General features: G+C 37.2%; 1 protein-coding gene across 1 annotated transcript in view; it reads left to right on the forward strand.

Annotated features, from left to right (window-relative positions):
- ATRN (attractin) overlaps window positions 1-25,978 on the forward strand; it is a 170,146-nt gene that overhangs the window by 50,642 nt on the left and 93,526 nt on the right. The window contains exons 3-10 of the mRNA XM_002747312.6: window positions 857-970; window positions 2,822-2,950; window positions 4,345-4,550; window positions 6,314-6,482; window positions 21,534-21,624; window positions 22,852-23,095; window positions 24,365-24,548; window positions 25,293-25,447. Of these exons, the coding sequence (XP_002747358.2) occupies window positions 857-970; window positions 2,822-2,950; window positions 4,345-4,550; window positions 6,314-6,482; window positions 21,534-21,624; window positions 22,852-23,095; window positions 24,365-24,548; window positions 25,293-25,447 (1,292 nt within the window). The remainder of the gene's footprint in view (window positions 1-856; window positions 971-2,821; window positions 2,951-4,344; window positions 4,551-6,313; window positions 6,483-21,533; window positions 21,625-22,851; window positions 23,096-24,364; window positions 24,549-25,292; window positions 25,448-25,978) is intronic.

Below are 25,978 nucleotides of genomic sequence, written 5' to 3' on the forward strand. Positions count from 1 at the left end.
TAGGAGGAGAAAGGGTATGGCAGGTATTTGGTAGAGGGAGAGTCGGCATTTGAGGCTTTTTGTTTTTATTTTTGTAAAATATGTGATACTTAAGCAGATTTAATTGTGAATGCAAACCTTCCAGATGAGGGAAATGCCAAATATTTGAGAAACAGAAGGAGAAGCAGATAGGTATAGAATTTTGGAAATTGTAATTTTAGGGTTTTTTTTCAGTCTGGGTGCTGAGCATAAGCAGGGGGTTGGGACTGGGTGGTATGAAATAGTCATTGAGAGTAGCAGTTGTAGAGAGGGAGAAAGAATTGGTAGGACTGCTGGCAGAATCTAAGTTCCATTTGCAGTTGGTGAGCAGAGACCAACGCCAGAACTAGTCTACCCAGTGGTGTGGTGTAGAGGTATGGCTTTCTCCAGGAGAGCTTAGTTTTTTTTTCCCCCTCTGATTCAATCTTACAGCAGATAACTGGTTTCCTGTAGAACAGAGCTCTTGCCAGCCAGTGTCATGAAAAATCAGAGGGGCTGGCAAATTTAGTGGATTAGCAGGCGTGTTTATGAATGATGTAGTGTGGAATCTGAATTTGAGTAAGAAAGTGCAGAAATCGGGGGGCTGATGGATTGGTTCAGAAGCTGTTAAAGAATAGCCAGTGAATGGACTGTAAGGCCCAGAGTCATGGACCACATCAATTTTGCTTCCCATTGCATGTTTAGTAGTCTCTTGCACATAGTACTAAATAAATCGTTAACAAATGAAGGAATATGAGTTACATATTATTAATTTAAAAATCTGTATTTTTATATTCTCAAATGTCTGATAGTTGTGACGATAACTTTATTATAAATTACTTTTTTTTCTTCTTTTCAGGCCAAATAGAATAATGAGACTTCGTTTCAATCATTTTGCTACAGAGTGTAGTTGGGACCATTTATATGTTTATGATGGGGACTCAATTTATGCACCGCTAGTTGCTGCATTTAGGTAAGCTCAGTCATCTAAACATTTTTTCATCATTATTTGATTTCTAAATTTAAACATATTGCAGACCTATGTAATGTGCAGTGACTCATGCAATTAGCTTTCTGGGGATGAGCATTTAGATGGTTTTCAACATGTTGCCATCTGAAAGGTGCTGCGTTTAGGATGATTCTTGTATATTGGTCATTGTGTACCTGAGCAAGTATTTCTTGTACAAAGAAACAGAATTACTAGGTCAGAGTGAATGAGCATTTAAGTTGTCATAGACTTAAGTTGGTAGTGTGCTCTGTGAAAGCACAGAGGTTGGGTGAGTGAAGGGAAGAGTAATAGGAGATGGTTTGTTCATTGGGTAGGGCCTGGCAAGATCGTGTAGGGCCTGACAAGGATCTAGGCTTTTACTGAATGGGATGGTGGTGGTGAATCAATAATGGGGCTAAAGTCGTGGACACATGAAGAAATGAAGCAGGTAGGCAAAAGAAACATGATTAATCTCAGGAGTAAAAAGAACTCAGAACCACAATTTAAAAAATTGCCTTTTACTTATTAAATTAGCAAAATTCAAATAGAACTAGTAGTTCTTGTTGTTGGCAGAGTGAAGTGGGATGGACTGTTCATTCTGTATTGATAGGATTTCAAGTCACATATCTCTTCTGGAAAGCAAGTTGATATTATGGCTCTAGAGTCTTAAAGGCATAATTTAGATCCTTTTACTCAATAAGTGTCTTTTTTTTTTTTTTTAAACCAGTCACTCAATGAACACTTATTTAGAATCTATTATGTGCTGGGTTGTGAGTGAGGCCCTAAGGAGAACCTAGGGAGCTTTTAATGACATAGAAAATGCATATATTTTATTTGTAAAATAGAATATACAATGTAAATAATATCAATTAGGCAAGGAAATTCATCAGAATGCTAACAGTGTTGGGGTTATGGGTGTTTGTTATCTAGCTTCTTCATATTTTTATATGAATATTTTATATAAAATATCTCAGGCGCGATGGCTTATGCCTGTAATCCCTATACTTTGGGAGGCCGAGGCAGGTGGATCACCTGAGGTCAGGAGTTTGAGACCAGCCTGGCCTACATGATGAAACCCTGTTTCTACTAAAAATACAAAAAAATTAGCCTGGTGTGGTGGCAGGTGCCTGTTATCCCAGCTACTCAGAAGACTAAGGCAGGAGAATCCCTTGAACCCGTGAGTCAGAGGCTGCAGTGAGCTGAGATCACATCACTGCACTCCAGTTTGGGCAACAAGTGTGAAACTGTCTCACTTTCAGGTAAATTATGTAATGCAAAAGATTTTTAATCTTTGCCTTAATACTTTTTTGTTTTGTTTTATTTTGAAAGATTAGCCTCTGTGGCTCCCCTTTTCTTGTCTCCCAACTTGAGATGTATGAAGGCTTTTGGTCTCCCTGAGAGTAGATGGAGGCAGCCAGGGCTTACCTGTACAGTAACTTGAGACCAGTTGAATTAAAGTGCATACCTTAAAAAAAACTCATGTCTTTCAGCAATATATATGTGGTATTCATTACTCATAAAATTTGTTACCTTATGTGATTGTAGAGGTTTATTTTTCAAAGGGGCCCTATAAAAGTTGCATAAGAATAGGACCATTGATTTCAGATGTTATTAGAAATATGACTCAGAATAAAGGAAGCCTAGCAAAAGATTCAGATCTGTTCCTCAGAGGATCCAGAACTAATAGGGTAGCACTATATATTTATCACAGGAATTTGCCACTCTTCCTGGATGTGGTTTTTAAATTAAAAGGTTGGATTTGTTTTTAATTTGTGTCTGCTACAATTTGACATATCTGTGCTTGTGCTTTACTCTGTAAGTGTGCTTTCATTTCAGTGGCCTCATTGTTCCTGAGAGAGATGGCAATGAGACTGTCCCTGAGGTTGTTGCCACATCAGGCTATGCCCTGCTGCATTTTTTTAGTGATGCTGCTTATAATTTGACTGGATTTAATATTACTTACAGGTAAGATGCTTAAGTCTAGTATTTGTGATTCCATTCAGAAGACTATCCACTGTGTTTTAACAACCATAATGGCTAACATAGATCGAGGGCTTACAATGTGCCAGGCATAGCATCAGGCAGTTTACATGAATTTTCTCATTTAAAGTTCTTCTATAAATTCAGTGAGGGTCTGGGCTCTGTTTTTTTACTCATTTATAATTGAGGAAACTGGCAAGAAAAGGTTAGGTAGATTGTCACAATAAGTGGTGGGACCACAATTTTAACCCAGGTGTTGCTGCTGTTGAACTTCTCCTAGAGGACAGGGACTTTTCTGCTAATGGATAAAAACATTGGAATTTTACAAAGTATAGCTCAACAAATAATAGTAGTTGTCATGTATTGAATAGTAGAAGAAATCTATACTCATTAAAGTACCTTGATAGTCCATTATCACCCCCTTTTAAATTCTGAATTACATTGTTTCAAAGCACTGTCAGTAGTTATCTTAAGTTATGTTATTATGAGATGTATTACAGTTCAATTCTTTTTGTTTGTTTGTTTGAAATCGAGTCTCACTCTGTCACCTGGGCTGGAGTGCAGTGGCCTGATTTTGGTTCACTGCAACCTCCGCCTCCTGAGGTCAAGTGATTCTCCTAGCCTCGGCCTCTTCAGTAGCTGGGATTACAGGCGCTAACCACTATGCCCAGCTAATTTTCCATATTTTTAATAGAGATGGGGTTTCACCATGTTGTCAGGGCTGATCTCAAACTCCTGACCTTGTGATTTGCCCACCTTGGCTTCCCAAAGTGGTGGGATTACGGCATCAGCCACTGCGCCTGGCCGTAGTTAATTTCTTCCATTAAGTTAAACTAACCCTCCTTCTTCCATTTGAAATGAGTAGATAAAATTACTAAGGAGTTTTAAATATACCAATCTTGGCAGTAACCTCACATTTTATTAAATACAAATTTTCAGAGACTATACAGAGGAATATGTACCATGAGGATGGTAGTTTGTTGTTGGCAGTTTGTTTTACTCTTTTCCTTCCCAAACTTCCAAGCATGAATTCAGCAATTCTATAAAGCTTATCATTAGCAGGCTACCGAGAATAGGATAGTCATCCCACACTTGAGGAGCTAACAGTTCTGCACAAATCTCCTTCCTCCTTGTAATTTCTTTGACTTATTTGTTGTTATCCTCTTATGAGAATCCAGCAGAGTTGATTTGATTTCATTACTTGTACCTGAGGCTATAGCTGTATAGTGTTGAGCAAACCCATTTGGGCTAAATCCTTAAGTACTGCAGTTATGCTTGTGAATGAACTGAGACAGTGAGATTCTTAAACCTGTGTGGGAGGAAGTTCTGCTAAGTTAATCTGCCTTGTGTTAATGTAATTTTCCCTCCTATTTTTACAGTTATGACATGTGTCCAAATAATTGCTCAGGCCGAGGAGAGTGTAAGATCAATAATAGCAGCAACAGTGTTGAATGTGAATGTTCTGAAAACTGGAAAGGTGAAGCATGTGACGTTCCTCACTGTACAGACAACTGTGGTTTTCCTCATCGAGGCATCTGCAATTCAAGTGACGTCAGAGGATGCTCCTGCTTCTTAGACTGGCAGGGTAGGAGACTCTTTCATTTTTATTTTTCTTTAAATTTATAGAACATTCCCAGTTAAATAAATTATAGATTGACTTTATTCTTAGCACCCATATAATTTATGTTAATCAAATACCAGGTAGCATTTAAATTTGAAACATCCCTCTATCCAGCTGCTTATGAATTTCAATTTCTTTTTTTTTTTATTAATGTATTCACCTGGGTACAGGTGGGCTAAGGCCCAAAAGGGTGTTAGCCTGAATTTCAATTTCATACATGTGTGGTTGTGGTCTCTTTAGAGTTACGGAGGGTAGGACATTTTTTGCAACCTGTTTGTGAAAGTTGAAGAAGTTGGTCTTACCCATGAAAGGATGTAGCAGAGAGCCAAGCTGGAAGATGGGACAAGAGCTGACAATAATGATATTGCCTCAGAAACACACTCTAAGTTCAGAGAGAATTGTAGTCAGTTATATATTGGAATCTTAAACAAGTTAGCTAATAGCATTATCTACATTAATAATTAAAGAAGCTTTGGGGAATTTTTTAAGGGGTGGGTGATAGTAACTGTTAGTGATTTTATTTAGTGATTTTCTTTGTAAACTTACTCCTTCCTCAGAACCTGTTTATTTTGAAAGGAAATATGCTTGTTTACATACCTTAGTGTTGGGTTTGGCTGACATTGTAGAATTAATAATTGAAGCATTTCAGTATCTATCATTATGCAAATATTGCAGCAGAAGCTCTAAACCTCCCAAGAATGGAGTCTGTCTCTTCAATTTGTTTAAGTTTCTTGATTTACCAGAAGATGAATATTTTGTGTGATTACTCCGAGGTCTAATTATCACACTTATTCCTCCATCTCCGCAGGTTCTGCACCTGCAGATTCAAACAACCACATGTAGAAAATATTCAGAAAAAACACAATAAAATATGATACAGGCTGGGCGTGGTGGCTCACGCCTATAATCCCAGCACTTGGAAGCCAAGGCAGGCAGCTCACCTGAGGTCAGGAATTCAAGACCAGCCTGGCCAACATGGTGAAACCCCGTCCCTACTAAAAATACAAAAATTAGCTGGGCATGGTGGCAGGTGCCTGTAACCCCAGCTACTCAGGAGGCTGAGGCAGGAGAATGTCTTTGAACACTGGAGGTGGAGGTTGCAGTGAGCTGAGATCATACCAGTGCACTCCAGCCTGGGCCACTCTGTCTCAAAAAAATAAAAAAAAGATAATACAAGTAAAAGATATACATATGAAAATAATCATTTACATAGCATTTACATTGTGTTAAGTATTATAAGTAATCTAGAGGTGAGTTAAAGTATATGACGGGATGTGTGTAGGTTATATGCAAGTACTTCACCACTAGTTTGTATTAGGGACTTTGAGCATCTGTGGATTTTGGTACTGAGGGGGTCCTAGAGCCAATCCCCTGTGGGTATTGAGGAACAACTGTATATTTTATCCTTAAGATTTTTCATGTGAATTAATAATTTATTTATCAGGGCTTTCTCCTGAGAGTTGCTTAAGCAAGGATTTCATTACCAAAAAAAAAAAAAAAACCTAACCTTGATATAGTCAAGTTATCATTAGAAAGTATGTGATTTGCCCTTGGTCAATACCCCGAATAAATTAAAATAAAAATTAAAGGGATTTGTCTGACATTTAAATGCTAAATGAAAGACTAAATATTATTTAACTATTTGTTACATTTAGATGATTAAAACTTAAAATGCAGTAAGCTTTAAATCTGTTTTTTGTGAAGCTAATTCATTATGTTTTTATTAGGTCCTGGATGTTCAATTCCTGTACCAGCTAACCAGTCATTTTGGACTCGAGAGGAATATTCTAACTTAAAGCTCCCCAGAGCATCTCATAAAGCTGTGGTCAATGGAAACATTATGTGGGTTGTTGGAGGATATATGTTCAACCACTCAGATTATAACATGGTTCTAGCGTAAGTTGTTTTAAACATTTATGCAAGAAGCTTAGTTTTTTATTTTGAAAATTTATAAAGCACAGATAAGCAAAAATAAATCACTAGTAATTCTGCTACCTAAGGATAATCCCTGTTAATATTTTGGTAGTAGTCTTTCAAATTATTTTGACATATGTTGAGTTTTTAAAATTGAGTGCTACAAAAAATTCATTGTCATGATAAGCAATAATTCGTCTTTTTCAAATACTGTCTCTGCTGTTTTGCTTTAAGGATATGTAGTAGTAGTTTCTATATAAGTAGGGGATTATTTTATCTTTTAATTTAATTAATAGTTCCAAAGGTGAAATGGTTTTAATTTATAGATTGCTAGTGGAAATTACACCATTGTCTACTATGTCCCAGGGTTCCAGATCTATTTGCTGATCCCATGCTGCTCATTTGGAAGGGAGAATATATGTTGTTGTGGTGGAATTAGCTTTGGAGATGGACTGGTAGACAAAAATTTATAAACACTTAATCTTGCTGATTTTATGACTTGAAACTTTTTTCTAGGTATTTTCTGTTAATGAAGGTTGTCAAAAAATTAGCATCTGTTAATTAATGGATTCTGGAAATATATGGCAGTGTTGGCCTAGTTTCTGCATCTCTCCAAACATAGTCATTAAAACACATCGCATGACTAGTCTAGGAAATTTATAGAAACATGAGCAGCATCTATAAGAAAACTTGGTCAGGCGAGGCCCAGTGGCTCATGTCTGTAATCTCAGCACTTTGGGAGGCCAAGGTGGGCAGATCACTTGAGGTCAGGAGTTTGAGACCAGCCTGGCCAACATGGTGAAACCCCTTCTCTACTAAAAATACAAAAATTAGCCAGGTGTGGTGGTGGGCATCTGTAGTCCCAGCTGCTTGGGAGGCTGAGGCAGGAGAATTGCTTGAACCTGGGAGACAGAGGTTACAGTAAGCCAAGATCATGCTACTGCACTCCAGCCTGGGCAACAGTGAGACTCTGTCTCAAAAACAAAAAAAACTTGGTCAGAAGGTAACTATGAATGGGTGAGGCTAAATCATTGATAGCCATAGACTTGTGTGGTATCAGCATCTGTGCAGGAGTGAGCAGAGGGGAGCAATGGGAACACCAATGGGATCCAGAAGATTCTCACTCAAAAGCTCAACAAACTGATTGAAAACAGCTGGAATTGGAAAGAGTTTTGTATATTCTAGTAACAAGGTGGGTAACTCAATAACTCAAGGTTTCCATAGTAGTATCTGAAGGGGCTGGAGCAGTTTATACCTTACTTCTTCTCAGAATAAACCAGCCAAAGTATCTTTGAAGGAGAAAGTTTCACACTGAGGAAGAACTGCTGGAAGTAGAATTCAAATTGAACATGACAGGGATAGTAGAGACAAAGTAAAAGTTGAAATAACAGTCAGAGGGAACAGAACCAGGCAGTCTCAAGTATACTGCCCTGTATTTGAACAGTATATTAAAACAATGGAAGAGTGAGTTTGAGAGCTGAGAAGTTAGAAAACCTGTACTACACCTGGCCTCCTTATAAAAGCTCAGAGAAAAATACTTTCATTTCAAATTGAGCAACAGAAGAATATCAAGATCAAATCTCATAGAAAGTTATTATTTTAAAAAAGGGAACACACAGTAGAACAAACCTCTTCATACATGAAAGCATTAACAGTAGAAAATATCCTCACAAAACTGATGAAAATTTTAACTCAGTATTCCAAAACAAGAAAATGATACAAGAGACAGGGTGCCATGGCTCATGCCTGTAATCCTAGCACTTTGGGAAGCCACACAGGTGGATTGCTTGAGCCAGGAGTTTGAGACCAGCCTGGGCAGCATGGTAAAATCCTATCTCTACCAAAAATACAAAAATTAGCCAGTCTCATAACTGGGTCTTAAATATAAATAAATAAATAAATAAATATTTTTAAAAAAGAAAATGGCGTATGAAAGAAAAATATAATCAGAACTTAAAATTTACAAGTGAGGTGATTGAAGTTCTGACAGAATATAAAAATTTTAGAAATTCAGAATTAAAGAGAAACTTAGAAGGACACAGAGTAAATAAACACAGTAGTTACTACTTTAGAAATAGAATATGAAAGGAGGAAATTATTTAAAATTATAAATGAAGGCAGGGCTCCATGGCTTATGCCTGTAATCCCAGCACTTTTGAGAATCTGAGGTAGGTTGATCACTTGAGTCTTGGAATTTGAGACCTGGGCTATATGATGAAACCCCATCTCTACAAAACATACAAAAATTAGCCAGGTGTGGTGATGTGTGCCTATAGTCTCTGCTACTAGGGAGGCTGAGATGGGAGGATCTATTTAGCTTGAGACGTTAAGGCTCCAGTGAGCCATGATTGTACCACTGCACTCCAGCCAAGGCAACAGAGTGAAACCCTGTCTCAAAAATAAAAAGGATTGAGGGTCAGTTTTCCCACTTTTTGTGGTAAGTATAGTTAAAAATCCTGGACACTATATATAAAACAAGCGAGAGCTCTGAAAGTTAGAGAGAAGATGGCAGTCCAGCTAGGGACTTTAGAGTGCAAGGAATGAACAGCAGTGAGTTCCAGGGATTTTCTTTTTGCCTCATATGTCCTACATGTGATTTGGGGGAGGCTGGCAGTCTGGAAATGCCACAAGACACAAGTTGAAAAAGCCCCAAGAAAAGCATGTTTTCTCTAGCTTGAGTGCCAGGAAAGGGGCAGCATAGAAAGACAGAAAACTTTTGGACAATAACTCCTGTACTTCACCCACATACCACAGAAATATGGTCCCACCTCCATACACACCAGCACAGTCTGAGGAGAGAGCCTAAGTTTCCACCCTTGCCAGAATGTAGTAAGGGATTCCAACACCCCTCCCAAGGCAGTGTCAGAGAAGACCAAGTTAGGGGCTGGGACTTTTCTTACTGGTGGAGACCAGGCCATACTGAGCCGTCCCTCACCTTTATAACATCAGCGGAGACCACATGGGGAGCCTGGACTTTTCCCACCTGGCAGTAACCGCAGTAAGGAGTCAGTCTTCCCCATGCCCACTGGGGTGGTGTCAGAGGAGAACTGCTGTAACAGAAGATTTAAATAAGATCCAGAGTCTCATGACATGAGACCCAGAATGTTTGGGTTTCAACGGAAAATCATTGATAATGCCAACAGCTAGGAAAATTGCAACTTGAGTGAGACAAGACAATCAGAAGAGCCACTGACATGGAGATGACATAGATGTCAGGATTGTCTTGACAGAGATTTAAAAGTCACCATCAGAAAAATGCCTTGATGAGCAGTTCTGGACACACTGGAAACAAATGAAAAATAGAAAATGTCTCACCAAAGAAATAGAAGATAAGAATCAAGTGGAACTTTTTTTTTAATTTTTTACTTTTGAAGTGAAAGTTTTAAAACTGAAAAATATAAGATAAAAACCAAGACAAATCTCCGTGGATGGGCTCTACAGCAGAATGGAGAGGACAGAGAAAACAAACAGTTAACTTGAGGACAGAACATTAGGAATTCCTCAGTCTCAGGAACAGACAGAAAATAGATTTTTAAAAAAATTAACAGAACCTCAGAGACCTGTGGGACTGTCACAACCCCAACATTTCTGTCCCTGAAGGACTCCTGGAAAGAGAGGAGAGAGAGGATGTATCTGAAAAAGCACTTCAAGAAATAATGGCTGAAAAATTTCCAAATATGACAAAAGACCTGAACCGACAGAATCAGGAATTCTTGTGAACTCCAAATAGTATAAACCCAAAGAAATAGACACCAAGACCTATCAGAGTCCAACTTCTGAAAACTAAAGAGAAAGAAAAACTCCAAAACATAAGTGAGAGAGAACTTAACACTTACAGGAACAAATGAATTCAAATGACAATGAATTTCTTGTCCAAAACCATGGATGTCAGAAGGAAGTGGGACAACATTGTTGAAGTGCTGAAAGAAAAGGATTGTCAGTGTAGAATTCTATATTCAGTGAATATATCGTTCAGGAAAGAAGAGAAGATTGGGACATTCTCAGATGAAGAAAAACTAAGACAATTTGTTGCCAGCATACTTTTCCTAAAAGAATAATGAAGGAAGTTCTCTAAACAGAAAGCAAATGATAAAAGAAGGAATCTTGGAACATTAGGAAGAATGAATGAAAATATCAAAACTACTGGTAAATACAATGGATTTTCTGTCCTTCTCTTGAGTTTTTAAAATTAGATTTAATGGTTGAAACAAGTAACATAAAATAACTTGGAAAATTAGAAGAACACACCAAAATTTGTGAGTAAAATGTGCAAAATGCACTTACCTGTCTCTGTTTTTTAATTTGTTCTACTACCGGGCAAGTCTTGTGGATTCTTTCCTACCCATGAAATGAGGGATGCTGAGATGGGGAGTGGGCTTCATAATGCCTAAGGTTTCTTTTCTGGCACAATTTTAGAAACCTTGTACCAAAAGTATGATCTAAAAAGAAAATTAGATGTAACATGTATTACATCTCTTTAATATTCTCCATTTGAAAAGGATTTGAAAGCATACTTCAGGTTTTCTGTATATGTTCTTGATATATCCATACAACCTCTCTCAAAATTCACAGGTTAGAGGAAAACAAACTCCCTCTGGAAGACCATCATTTTAAAATTTTTTGTTTATTTTTTAACTTTTAGATTCAGGGGTGCATGTGCAGGTTTGTTATGTAGGTAAACTGTGTCATGGCAGTTTTGTGTACAGATAATTTCGTTGCCTGGGTATTAAGCATAGTATTTTTACCTGATAGGTATTTTTTCTAATCCTCTTCCTCCTCCCACCCTCCACCCTCGAGTAGGCCCCAGTGTCTGTTGTTCCCCTCCTAGTATCCATGTGTAGATTATCATTTTTAATACTAATAATCCTATATCTCTAAACTGGATGATCTGAAATTACCTTATATTTGTTTTCCTGCTCTTAATCCTGATTTGTTTTCCCCAGGTGCTCAAGCTGAGATTGTGAAGTCCTTTTTCAATTTCCTTTTTCCTTCTATTTTGTTTAGTCAGTAGGTCATCAAAATCAGTAGATTCACGTTCAAAATGTCTCTCAAGTAAAACTGGCACAGTCCCTTTTTAAAAAAATTAATTTTTTTAAACTTTTATTTTAGGTTCAGTGATACATGTGCAGGTTTGTTATGTAGGTAAACTCATGCAAGAAAGGTTTGTTGTATAGTTATTTCATCACCGAGGTACTAAGCCTAGTACCCAATAGTTATTTTTTCGACTCCTCTCCCTCCTTCCACCCTCTACCCTCCAATAGGCCCCAGTGTGTGTTGTTCCCTTCTTTGTGTCCATGAGTTCTTATCATTTAGCTCCCACTTGTAAGTGAAAAAATGCGGTATTTGGTTTTCTGTTCCTGCATTAGTTTGCTAAGGATAGTAGCCTCCAGTTCTATCTGTGTTCCCACAAAAGACATGATCTTATTCTTTTTATGGCTGCATAGTATTCCGTGGTGTATGTGCACCACATTTTCTGTACCCATCTGTCATTGATGGGCATTAAGGTTGATTCCACATCTTTGGTGTTACATATAGTGCTGCAGTAAACATTTGTGTGCATGTGTCTTTATGGTAGAATGATTTATATTCCTCTAGGTATATACCCAATAATGGGATTGCTGGTTTGAATAGTAGTTCTGCTTTTAGCTCTTTGAGGAATCGCCACATGTATTAACGCAATGATTGAACTAATTTACACTTTCATCAACAGTGTATGTTTCCTTTTCTCTGCAACTTTGCCAGCATCTGTTATTTTTTTTTAACATTTTAATAATAGCCATTCTGACTTGCATAAAATGGCCTTTCATTGTGATTTTGATTTGCGTTTCTCTAATAATATTGAGCTTTTTTTCATATGTTTCTTGGCCACATATATGTCTTCTTTGAGAAGTGTCTGTTCATGTCCATTGCCCACTTTTTAATGTTTAATTTTTCTGTTGTAAATTTGTTTAAGTTCCATATAGATGCTAGATATTAGACCTTTGTCAGATGGATAGATTGCAGAAATTTTCTCCCATTCTGTAGGTTGTCTGTTTACTCTGTTGATAGTTTCTTTTGCTGTGCAGAAGCTCTTAAGTTTAGTTAGAGCCCACTTGTTAATTTTTGCTTTTGTTGGGATTGCTTTTGGTGTCTTTGTTATTAAATCTTTGCCCATTCCTGTGTTCAGGATGGTATTGCCGAGGTTATCCTCCAGAGGTTTAATAGTTTTGAGTTTTACATTTAAGTCTTTAATCCATCTTAAGTTGTTTTTTGTATATATGACATAACAAAGGGGTCCAGTTTTGGTCTTCTGCATATGGCTAGCCAGCTATCCAACACCATACATAGACTAGAGAGTCCTTTCCCCATTGCTTGTTGAAGATCAGATGGTTGTAGGTGTGAGGTCTTATTTCTGGGCTCTCTCTTCTGTTCCATTGGTCTGTGTCTGTTTTTGTACTAGCGCCATGCTGTTATTGTTACTGTAGCCCTGTAGTAACAGTTTTAAGTAGGTTAACCTGATGACTCCAGCTTTGTTCTTTTTTGCTTAGAATTGAACTGGCCCAATCTCTATTCCCACTGCTGCTGCCTTAGTTCAAGCCCTATAAGCAATAGTCTGCAGCAGTGGTCAAGTCAGGTTAGTGTTCCTCCGGGTTCTTCTCTTTCCCCATACATAGATTCAAACTATTTTCTTTCTTTTTTTTTTTTTTTCCCCCAACTATTTTCTTTGCTTGTAACACAAATGCTTTCCTGAATATGAATTTAAAGTCATATCTTATTTCAGTTTTTAGTTACACAGATTTTAGGCATTTTCATGTTTTTTATCAGAAGAGCTGTTTGCCAGTACTGAGGGTGGCACAGGTGGTACCCAGAGATCTCTTAGGAGATTGGGTCTCTACAGAGCTTTTCTTACATATCCCCCTTTCCTCTGGGGCAAAGAGAGCTGTTGTCAGTCTCTATTCTTTCTTGGCTGGACAACCCAGAGAAAGCCCCAGAGTTGTTCAGGGGCTCATGCTGTCTTTCCAGACTCTACCCAGCAAGTCATTTGTGTGGACACCTCCTAGACTGTGTCATTATCAATAAGTGCAGCCCCTCCGTAATCTCATTTCTAAACGTTCCACATTCCAACCACCTTCTTCTGTGGTGGACACTGTTGGTGCCTTGCCCAAATCTCTTTATCTTTGACTGACTGGTACACCCAATCTGCTGTGCAGATTGGCTGTTGTCAATTCATAGCTGACCCTTCTCTGAAAAATTCTCTCAGCAGATTGGAGCTGTCTTACCCAGGAATACCTATAATACTATGCTCTATCCCCAGGATAGCTCCTAGTATAGAGACCAACCAGTTTGCCTGAAACTCTCCCAGTTTTAGCACTGAGTCTTGTATCCCAAGAAACCTCTCAGTACTGGATGAAATGGGATGGTTGGTCACCCTGGTCCCCAGCCACTGACTGGCTAAATGGAGGTACGTGAGTCTGACCCTGCTTCTACATGGGAAACTCATGTTCCAGAGCTTCCCTTGGGATCAGGCCAAAGCTACACGTCAGCTGAGACCACCTTTTTGCTTATTCCTTCCTTCTTTTGAGTACCTTGCTTGTCTCACTTCCTGATGTTTGTCAAGAGAGCATTCCCTCAGTAAGTCACTTGTATAGGAATCCCCATCTCTAACTCTGCTTGCAGGGGATCTTACCTGAGCCACTTTCCAGTTTTTTCAGATCTTTCTAATACCCTAACAGTCTTTGACCCCTCAGGGGTCCATAATCCATTGATTCTTTGTCACTCCCTCTCCTGTTCTCCTTCTTAACTCTCATATCATCTTTTATTTTTCAAATTCCTACCACCTTTTCTTCTGTTTTCGTTCTCACGTAGTGGCCTTGCTTCCTGCTTCTCTTTTGAACGATAAAGCTTTCACAAACTCCTGCCACCACATTTCCCCTTCACCTACAACTGTGCCCCCTTATTGTCTTCTTTTCTGTAGCTCACTGCTGTCTCATAGAAGTTACAGGCATGATGCAGATGTTCTGTGTTTACTCTGTTGTGTCACTGGTCATGTGTGGTTATTTCACACCTGAAATATGGCTAGTGTGATGTAGGAGCTGAATTTTTAATTTTGCATTCTTAGTTCTCAACTTACTTGATCTGGCACCAGCAGTTGATACAGTTAATCCTTCCCTTCTCTTTTAAACACTTTCTTTAGTTGGTTTCCAGGATGCCACATCCCTTGAGATACATACATATGTGTATGTGTGTATATACATTTTTAACTCTGTATTCCTTCTTTGCCTCTTTAGCTCGTTCCTCTTCAGCTGACTGACTTCTGCATGATGTCAGACTAGGGCTTAGCCCTTGGTCACCCTGTCTGTTTATGTACTCTTTTAGTGATCTCATGTAATATCTTGGCCTTTATAATTGGTGACTCCCAAATTTGTATTTGCAGCCTATACTTTTTACCTGAGCCCCTATCTCCAGCTCTTTAATTGACATCTCAACCTTCTGGCTGTACTAGGCATCTTATGCTCAGCATGTCCCACACTCATCTTTTTTTCAAGGCTGCTCTTCCCCCCACATGTCCCTATCTCAGTTAATGGCCACTTTATCCTTCTATTTATTTAAGGCAGAAATCTTGGGTCATCTGTGACTTCTTGTTTCTTCACACCCTGTATTGGTATATTTATTAATTATCTCTCTCTACGTAACAAATTACATAAACGTAGCAGTTTAAAACAGTTTGCATTTATTATCACCATTTCTGTTGGTCAGGAGTCCTCTGTAGTCAAGGTGTCAACTGGCCTGCATTCTCGTCTACAGGCCTGAGTGAGGAAGAATTTATTTCCAAGCTCAATCAGGTTGCTGGCAGAATCAATTTGTGGTATAGAACTGAGAGTCCCAGCTTCTTGCTGGCTATTGACTGGAGGCTGTCCTCAACTTCCAGAGGCTGCCTTCAGCTCCTAGAGCTTACCTCAGTTCCTAGACGCCACCCAGTTTCTTGTCACTTGGTCTTCACCAGTATAGCTGCTTACTTCAACAGGCTACAAGGAGAGACTCTAGACTGAGTCTGCTAGCAGGATGGATGTCACAGAAATGATATCCTATCATCTTTGCCATATTCTATTGGTTAAAAGGAAGTCATAGATCCTGCTTACCTCCTAGGGGAGAGGATTGTACATGGGTGTGAACACCAGGAGGTGAAGATCATGAGGACTACCCCAGTGTCTGTCTGACACAATATGTCAAATCTTGTTAGCTCTACTTTTAGAATCTGTCCCAAATCTGATCTCTAGTGTTGCCACCATGAGAAGAGAAGGTAAAATTAAAAGCATGAAAGTGATTGTGCCTTCCTCCTATTATACTAGTAGATATTATGAAAGGTACATACATATTTACCATTATGTGATTTTACCCTAACATCCTCACTCTCTCTTGAAGCAAGAAATCTGGGAGTCTTTTAATATTTCCCCATCTTTTCCTCCTCATACCATAATTTCATATTAAGCTCTCAACTCTGTCACCAAATATTTGACATATTTTTTCTTTTATCTTTATGTACAGCCTGCTGTTATCTCTTCTTCAGCAGTAGATTTCTATCAAATCTGTTCATTTTCATTTATTCCCATTAATCAGATTGCTAAACATGAATTGGGGTGCCTTTAAACAATATAAATAATATTATTTCCAACTTAAAACCCATCAGTGTCTTCCCTTTGGATTTAGTGGCCCTGCATGATATGACCACTCTTTACCTTCCCAGAGTCAGTTTTTCCTCGCCTGCCGTCATTCACAGCACTCCTGCCCCACCAGCCTGCTTTCTTACCCAAAACATACAGTGTACATCATTACCTTAAGGGCATGTGCACTTGCTGTTCCCTTGGTCTAGACTGTTCCTGCTATTGGGCCTTAGGGCTGGTGTCTTCTCACCCTTTAGATTTCAGTGTGGTTGTCCCACAGAGGGAGCATCCAATTCAGACATTTCTCCCTGTTGTTCTTTTCTGTAGTCTTTGTTTTCTTTATGGCAGTGTTTGTGATTTTTGGTTATATCTGTGCATACTGTTGTACTTGCTCCTTATCTGCCTTTGCCAAGTTCTGCATGGTTAGGGACCATGTTTACTCACTGCACTCAGAGCTTAGCTCATGAAAGGTACTCAGATAAGTATTTATCAAATAAATGGGGGAGTAAATGAATGGTTTATTTTCTTCACAAACATCTGTTACTGGAAATATTAATGTCACCTATTACTTTTTTTTGACTGATATACTTCATGAGTCACATTATTTTTTAGATCATAACTTTTTTTTCTACTTGATCAAAACACAAATTTCTGTAGCTTTATTTGTTTCATGTAAATATTAGCATAGTTCCAAGTAACGAACTTTCATGAAAAGTTAATTTAGTGATTCTTTTTAGAAATAGTGTTTCTGGAACTTAGATTACATATTTTATAGTCATTTATACTCTTCCATAAAAGTATTTTAGGAATTGCTCTTTCTGTCTGTTTTCCTCATAGTCCTCTTAACCTAAAACTTTTTAGTTGCATTAAAAAGCATTTCCCATTTTGTTACCCAATGGTCCTCTTGTGAAATAAGTGGTCTTGATCCCCTGGGTTAAGATTTCTAGTTAAAACTTGATTACCAAATTTCCTTCTCTTGAGCAAAAAAGAGCTTTTATTTTTTTTTAAGTTTAAAAGAAAAATAGTAAGAAATCGATCAGCAGTCAACCAAATAAGGAAAGTAGCATCACCAAATCCAAAAAATGTGTTTTTGTTGTTGTGGTTGTTGTTGTTGTTTGAGACAGAATATCATTCTTGTTGCCCAGGCTGGAGTGCAATGGCACAAACTCGGCTCCCTGCAACCTCTGCCTCCACCTTCTCCTGCCTCAGCTTCCCAGGTAGCTGGGATTATAGTCACCACACCTGGCTAATTTTGTATTTTTAGTAGAAATGGAGTTTCTCCATGTTGGTCAGGCCAGCCTCGAACTCCTGACCTTAAGTGATCCTCCAGCCTTGGCCTCCTGAAGTGCTAGGATTACAGGCATGAGTCACTGTGCCCTGCAAATCCAATAAATGTTAAACCAGACTCAGGGAACACCAAGGTGACCTGACCTGTTACACACGCCACAGAAACCACACTAGGGGAGATTCTAATAATTCTTGGTGATAGCCCAAAATCTAGAAGGAAGCAAACTGAGTGAGCATTACTATTTTCGATGGTAATTGAAGAACAGGAGACATAATTATGGGGGAGGATCAGGTAAAAAGGGGAGAAATTGACCAAGTGGCTGATTCCCTACAGAACTCAGGGCTTCTATTTAAATTAAAATAGGATCTGAGCACTGTTGTAGACCACAAGCAAGATCTCAGAGGAGAGGAGAGTCTGGGTATTTTATCCTAATAGACTATACACCCTCTTATTTGAGCCACATTTCCTTAGATTTCAGAGGAATAGATAGAACATAAAATACCAGCCCTCACACTAAAGCTATGGAAAGGATGGAAATTTGATAAACGTGTCTTAGATACAGTGGGAACAGAATTAAGAAATTACCCACACTTTGTAAATAAAATGTCTGGAGAGCTATGTCTAACCTCAAACAAAATGAAAGAGGTGGCATTGTAGCTAGTGCAAATATTCTATGATGAAAAAATAAAGAGGAAGAAAGACTGCAGCCTGTAAAATCTAACAAGAACCCGTCATGGAAGAAAAGCAGCTTAAAGGAGTAGAAGGAGATTCCTTCCAACTGCTTCGTGCTACAGATCAACTTAATGAGAATTTGAATTCAGAAAAAGCTACAAGACAAGAAGATGATAATAACAGTGAGAAGAATTGGGAGGTTGTAGTCCTAAAGAAATATGAATAAATTAGATAGCAAAAATTAGAAAATTGAATTACTGACAGGTTAATTGAGTTAATTGTAGTGTAGTGGAAAAAAACAGAAAATTTTTGAAAAACACATGAAGGACAGAAGGTGATCAAATATGAATATAATTGCTGTCACAAAATAACCCAGCACATGTAACAGATGGATTGAAACAGCACAAGGTGTTTCAGAAAAATATTATAGTTTCTCAATGACAAAACCTGATTTCAAGTTATTGAATTTTTTTGTACTTGGAGTCTATCCAAGAAAAATAAAGTCATTAAACTTTTGTGATAAAGGACAAATTATTTGAGAAGCTTTGGTAGTTCTGCTACCTACTGGCTGGGGTCATGTCTAGTCTCCATGGAGCCTTTGCCTTGGTCTTCAGGTGGCCAGATTGGGTTGGTTACCAGGCTATTAGTAGAGTTTGAAGCCTGTACCCTGTGGTACAGGTCAAGGGAGGTGCTATCACTCTATAGAAGATATTTTTTTCTGAATTCCCGAAATCTGTCTTTGCTTATTTTCTTGCTTAAGTCTTAGAATCAGTTGTTACTATTCTTTTATCTTGGATTCAGCTCCCAGAAGGAGTGTTTATTTGGTACTTAGAATTTATGTTTTATTCTATCAGTATTTATGTTGAGAGATAATTAACAGCATGTTGTTTAAGTGTCTTTTGGTAGTTCACCTTAGCCAGATTATGGGGACCTGCCAGCACCTAAGTGTCTCTGACAAGCTCTTGGTCTGACTTACTGACAGAAGAGGAGCAAAATACATTAAGAGACAGATTGGGCTCCCTCCGTATCCTTTGACAGAAATGTGGAGACCTGTTTCTGTGCTTCCTCTGTTTCTTTCTTCTCTTTTAAACATACAGAAACAAACCTCTGGATTGAATGTAAGATATATGTATATGTGTGGTCGGAAGCTATGTGAGTCCTCAGAAAACACCTTTCATAGCCAGAATTCCACAAAAGCTTTGTGCAGTTGCATGCAGTCCATTTTATAAAATAATATTCCTGGATGGATTTATTTCTATTTGAAGTAAAATATAGTATCATGTCATTAAAAAATAGAGGTTGCAGGTAGGGAGAGAGGAAGAGAGAATGAGAATGATTCAGAATTCTTCAGTCTTCCAGGCAGAAAAGCAAACCATGAAAAAAGAGAGAAATAAGCTGGCCACAGACTTCTCTGTAACATTTTCAGTACCAGCAATGTTCAAGGGAGCAACATCCGCAAGGTTCTGGAGGAAAGAAAGGATGGTCCAAGAATAGTATACCCAGCTAAGGTGTCATTTTGCTGTAAAGCTAGCAGGCAGATATTCTCAAACAGGAGTGAACTCAGGGAAAGAGTACTATGAACTCTACTTAAACAAAACAAAACAAAAACCCACTCGACGGTGAAATCTAGGGGAGAATTGAAGAGCTCAGGAAAGAGAAGTGGTAAAAGGATTATGAGGAGATTGATTCAGCTATAATTCAGGACTAAATAACTATGGAATTACTATTACCAAATGTAGTCTAATTTTTATAACAAAAATTGGAAGAAGAAATGAGAGGAAATGTGAGTGCTAAGATTTTTCAACTTTTAAAGCAAGAAGTTAGTGAATTCTTTACAAAAATAAATTGCATATAATTTTAAATTCAAATAATTTGTCATGTATTTTTAAGTGTAGAATATTAAAAAAATATGTAAAATAATAGTCAATGTCAATTTATATGCTATTCATATTTAATAATTGTCACCAAACAAATTGTGACAAAAATATAACAAAATATTTACTTCAGATTGTGTATAAAATATTTAAGATCAAAGGAAAGGCTTAGAGAAAATTAATGAATACCGATGCATTCACCACCGGGTTAGAAAATAAAACACTGCTAACAACAGTTGAAGTCCCGTCCATGTTTCTCCAAAGTCCCAGAGATAACCTGTATCCTGATTTTGGTGTCAGTTGTTCATACTTTCATATAGATGTTATACTTTACATATATATATTATATTTTACATATATATGAAAGTGTAATAGAATGAATTTCTGTTTTTAGTCTATAGAAACAATATTTTGCAGTGTTCTATTTTAGCTTAACATTATTTTGAGCTTTATGTTGACATATGTTGCTGGAGTATATTTTTCATTCTGTGTACTTATTCTATATCTATCTGGATATATTACCATATTATTCACTGATTTTCAATGGATGGACATTTGTTTCCTTTTTTGCTATTGTGATAAACTTTCTTATTTTTTTGCTTGTATATGATAATATTTTTAAAAATTTTTAAAATACTTGAAATATACAGGTAAACTTTTATAGAAGAGCAGTAAATATTTACTTAAGGTAAATATAAATATAAATATCATTTGTTTTTTTTTTCTATTTTGTGAAAATTAAAATTAACTCTATTAACAGTATCCTCTTACATGCATAGAAAGATGTCTGGAATGATGTTTACTTAATGATACTGATTTCTAGATCATGGAATGGGGGATCGTTTTTAAAAAAACTTAACTCTTTATTCTTTGTATTGGTTACATTGTTTATAATGGGCATGTATGATTTTTATAAAAACGGTATAGTTTTTCTTACAAGCAAAAACTCAAAGTGAGTATTTTAAGATACTGAATGTGATTATTCAGTAATGCTTGAGTAAGTATAAATTGCATGACAGGATTATAAATTATTTTCTTTTCAGCATTTTTGTATTTTAAGGTCTTTATATTCATAGTACAAGTGAAGTGCTATAATGGTATTCTGGCATTTGGAAATATATTTTTAGCCAATTAGATAAAGAAAAGGAAATATTAGTGATTTTCTTTTGCTTAATTATCATCCCTTTTTTGGTACCCATCTTGCTTTTCTCATGATAAAATGAAACAAAAGTTATTGTAATACAATTTTAAGTCCCTTGAGTGCAATGTAACCTTTAAATGATTTAGACTGTGTATCCAAGAGGTTTTCAGGAAGTGTTAGAACCTTCCAGTAGATTTGTAGTCCTTTATTTTCCCAGGATTCTGTAGTCCATCTCCTCTTTCTGAGTTCCACTTGCCCAGTGGGCCCAAGTGTCAGGTTTGTTTGCGAAGGTGACAAGTGCCCCCTTACATCCATGGCAGGTTTAGTGAGCATCTCCAAACTGGATTGTGTCACAAATGAAATAATATGAGATGTTCTGTTTTATTAGTTGGGTGAAAATATCTGTTTGTTTTGTAGGTATGACCTTGCTTCTAGGGAGTGGCTTCCACTAAACCATTCTGTGAACAATGTGGTTGTTAGATATGGTCATTCTTTGGCATTGTACAAGGTAAAACATCTCCACTCTGTACTAAGCAAGAAACTCAACTTTTCCTCAGTTGCTTCATGTATTATGAAGTTGAAAAGCTACATAAGTATTGGTTTTTTAATTGGGGAAAACTTTTTATTGTGGGCATTATATAATTGGCTACGTTATAAGTAGAAAATTAAAATGGAAACTTTTTTAACTCGAGATTTTAATGGCTTTAAATTGTAATGGGTATTATAATTATGGCACTAAATGGTTAAAGATATAGATTAAAAAGTGTAGATTATCTTTTATTCTCATAAGTGAGTTTAGCTAAGAATAGCCACATTGTAATGTGACTAATCATTTTGATTTCCTCATTTTTGTAGATAGATGGTAAGAAGAGGCAACTTTATTTTTCTAAGTCATTTTATACTGTAAAAGATTGAGATTCATGTGAGGAAGTCCAAGAAAAGTGGTGAAGTACTACAGATGTAGAATATGATTAGTTTTATTTCCCTTTTTCCTTTTTTCATCTGTTTCCTAGTAATTCACTGAAAGACGCCCTTTGCTAACCCTTAAAATTTTTTAAATTTATTTTTTATTGAGGTAAAATATATATATATAATGGTACCATCTTTGCCATTTTTAAGTGTACAGTTTGGTGGTAATAAATGCAGTTATATTCTTTTTCTCCTCCTTTATTCTACCCCGCCAGCCTGCCAGCCTCTGGTAACCACCAATCTACTGTCCATCTTCATGAGATCCACTTTTTTAGCTCCCACATATGATTGATAACATGTCTCTCTGTGCTTGGCTTATTTCACTTAACATAATGACCTCCAGTTCAGACCATGTTGCTACAAAATGACCAAGTATCATTCTTTTTAACAGCTGAATACTCCATTGTGTGTGCGTGTGTGTGTGTGTGTGTGTGTGTGTGTGTGTATAGTATATATATATACACACACAACACCACGTTTTCTTTAATTATCCATTGGTGGACACTTAAGTTGATTCCATGTTTTGGCTCTCGTGAATTGTGCTGCAGTTAACATGGGAGTGCAGATATCTCTTTGTTGTGTTCATTTTCATTCTTTTGGATATATACCCACTAGTGAAATTGTTGAATCATACGGTAGTTCTATTTTTAGTTTCTTGACTAACCTTTTTTAAGCTGAGAATAATTGAGCTTTTGAACTGATGCTTCTGTTTTCAGATTTAATCTTTTAAATGTTTTAAAGAATTTTGTTTGCATTTTTTTCCTAGGATAAAATTTACATGTATGGAGGAAAAATTGATTCAACAGGGAATGTGACCAATGAGTTGAGAGTTTTTCACATTCATAATGAGTCATGGGTGTTGTTGACCCCTAAGGCAAAGGAGCAGTATGCAGTGGTTGGGCACTCTGCACACATTGTTACACTGAAGAATGGCCGAGTGGTCATGCTGGTCATCTTTGGTCACTGCCCTCTCTATGGATATATAAGCAATGTGCAGGAATATGACTTGGGTAGGTATATCTTTTCTAGTAGATGTCTTTTGAACATCAGATTTAAAACCTCTAAGCTTATTATTTTGACTCTTTAGAAAGATTCAACCTAATCTTGATTCAGCACTTTATCTTGAAATGTAGTTAAAGTTGGGCTGGGTGTGGTGGCTCATGCCTGTAATCCTAGCACTTTGGGAGGCCGAGGTGGGTGGATTACCTGAGGTCAGGAGTTCAAGACCAGCCTGGCCAACATGGCAAAACCCCGTCTCTACTAAAAATACAAAAATTAGCCCGACCACGGTGGTATCATCAAAACCAACATCTCAAAACAAACTAACAAATAAAAAACCAAACAAACATAGTTAACCTTAATATATTGCCAGTGAAATGCAGATTATTGATGCTCCTATGTAATATGTATTTGTCACTGTCAATTTGGTAAGGAGCCAAAGATGACACAAAATGCTTTGGGTGTTTAAAATGAATAAATAAATAAAAATGATTCAAAACAACAAATATCGAAGAAAAGAAATATTTGCCTAGCCCTTCAGAGATTGGTTTAGTGGAATATGATTTACCCTTTAATATATAATCTTTTCTTTGGTTAAATTTCATTGTATCTGTTGGCATGCAGTAAGAATACCAGCTATAATTAACATTTTGTGAAAGTAGGCCTATAAAGTATATCTATATATTGGTCACCAAAGGTTATAGGAAATTCAGTGTTCATTTGAGTGGAATCTGAGTCTTTACTTTATCTATTGAGACAGGATCTTGCTCTGTCACCCAGGTTGGAGTACAGTAGCACAGTCATAGCTCACTACAGCCTTGATGCCCTTAAGTGATGCTGTCACCTTAGCCTCCCTAGTAGCTGGGACTACAGGCACGTGCCACCACTCCTGGCTAATTTTTAGTTTTAGTAGAGACTAGATCTTGCTATGTTGCCCAGCCTGGCCAACATAGCAGGCTTCAAGTGATCCTCCTACCTCAGCCTCCCAGAGTGCTGGGATTACACATGTGAGCCATCTCACCTGGCCCTATAAGTCTTTAAATTTAGTTAATTCTTTTCCTACATGGCATATTAGAACATCAGAACATAGAACAGACTGGAATTAGGCCACATGGCTTTGTTACAAGTTTTAGGTGGCTTTCTTTTAAATATAGAGATAAAAAAGTTGTATGTATCAGGTCTCCTGGAATCCCTTTTCATGCCCTAAGCTCTTTGGGCATTTTCAGTAGTAGAGAGGAGGAGCCTGCCATGCTTGCCCTTAACTGTTTTTCTTTTTTCAGATAAGAATACATGGAGTATATTACACACCCAGGGTGCCCTTGTGCAGGGGGGCTATGGCCACAGCAGTATTTATGACCACAGGACCAGGGCCCTATACGTTCATGGTGGCTACAAGGCTTTCAGTGCCAATAAGTACCGGCTTGCAGATGATCTCTACAGATATGATGTGGATACCCAGATGTGGTGGGTACCTTTTCTTCAGCTTTCACTTTAAGGTATAAATTCTGTAGTGGCAATTGTCGAGAAAATATTGTGCTTTTTGTTTTCATGCCTGGCAGATAATTCTGTTCAGCATTGTATATAGAGAAATTGGGAAATAAATAGAGGATAATAAAGTAGCTAAGTAGCTAGTATTTATTTTGTTGCATTATTCTGTAATGTGTAGTAGGTTGTTTAGAAAATGCTTGGAGTTTTTTAACAAATGTAAAGCTAAGATGAGTTATGAAATAATGTAATTATAAAGCAATAGTTTTTCTTCTTTTTCCTCACATATTTGATACCCTGCCATGGATACGGTTTTACATTCTGTCATAAAAATAATCATTTTTAGTAGCTATGCAGTACTCCATTTTGTGGGTATGCTGAGATTATACAGGTGAAAGTTTTGGTTTCTTTCTAGTTTTTATCTTATTAAGAAAGCATTATGCATTAAGCTTTTGTTTATATTTCACATGATTTCTGCCCAGAAACTGGGTATTATATAGCCACAGGATATGAAGAATTTAAGGTTCTTAATATATTTTGCCAAAATTCTTAATGGTCTTTAAAATTTATTGTTGAAAAAATTACTTATATGTAGGGAAACATCTGGAAGGATTTGTACATTTGGGTCTGAGGTTAATAAAATGGTTGTACTTGCATTAGCAGATAGATAAATAGTCTTTAAAAACTAACCTTGTATTTATTATTTCTAAATAAACTCAAAAGGACCATTCTTAAGGACAGCCGATTTTTCCGTTACTTGCACACAGCTGTGATAGTGAGTGGAACCATGCTGGTGTTTGGAGGAAACACACACAATGACACATCTATGAGCCATGGCGCCAAATGCTTCTCTTCAGATTTCATGGCCTATGACATTGGTAAGTTTCCCAAAGCCATTTTAGCTTCAGGCATCATTTTGTATATAAGCAGCGTTTAAAAGGAGACTGAAAATATTGCCAGTTCAAAATGGTCAGGCCATTTGAAAGAGGTCCAAATGATATTTTTTATATTCATTTGACTAATGTTACACATCTGATAAAAATTATTTCTACATTAAATTCTTTTTGAAATCACTCCTGTTAATTGCTTGAATGCGAATTTTTGAGGCTGAGTTGAGGTGTCTAGTTTCTCTTTTGTAATGTTATGCCTACCTGGTAGTGTTACACAGTTGTAACCATCAGCACTGTGTTAAATTGGTTCATGTATTAGCTTTATCTCATTCCCTAGAAAATTGGTTTCAGACATGGTCTTGGTGTGGTAATACACCAGACCAGGAGAGGGCAATATTTGTTCATGCAAAGCCGATGCATACCAGATGGTCTCTTTCATAAAAATCATCAGATGTTCATTTTAAACAAATTATTATTTTTTTGGTCTTGGTAAAATACACATAAACTTTACCATCCTAA

This window comes from Callithrix jacchus, chromosome 5 (genome assembly GCF_049354715.1).
Source record: "Callithrix jacchus isolate 240 chromosome 5, calJac240_pri, whole genome shotgun sequence".
Classification (NCBI taxonomy): domain Eukaryota; kingdom Metazoa; phylum Chordata; class Mammalia; order Primates; family Cebidae; genus Callithrix; species Callithrix jacchus.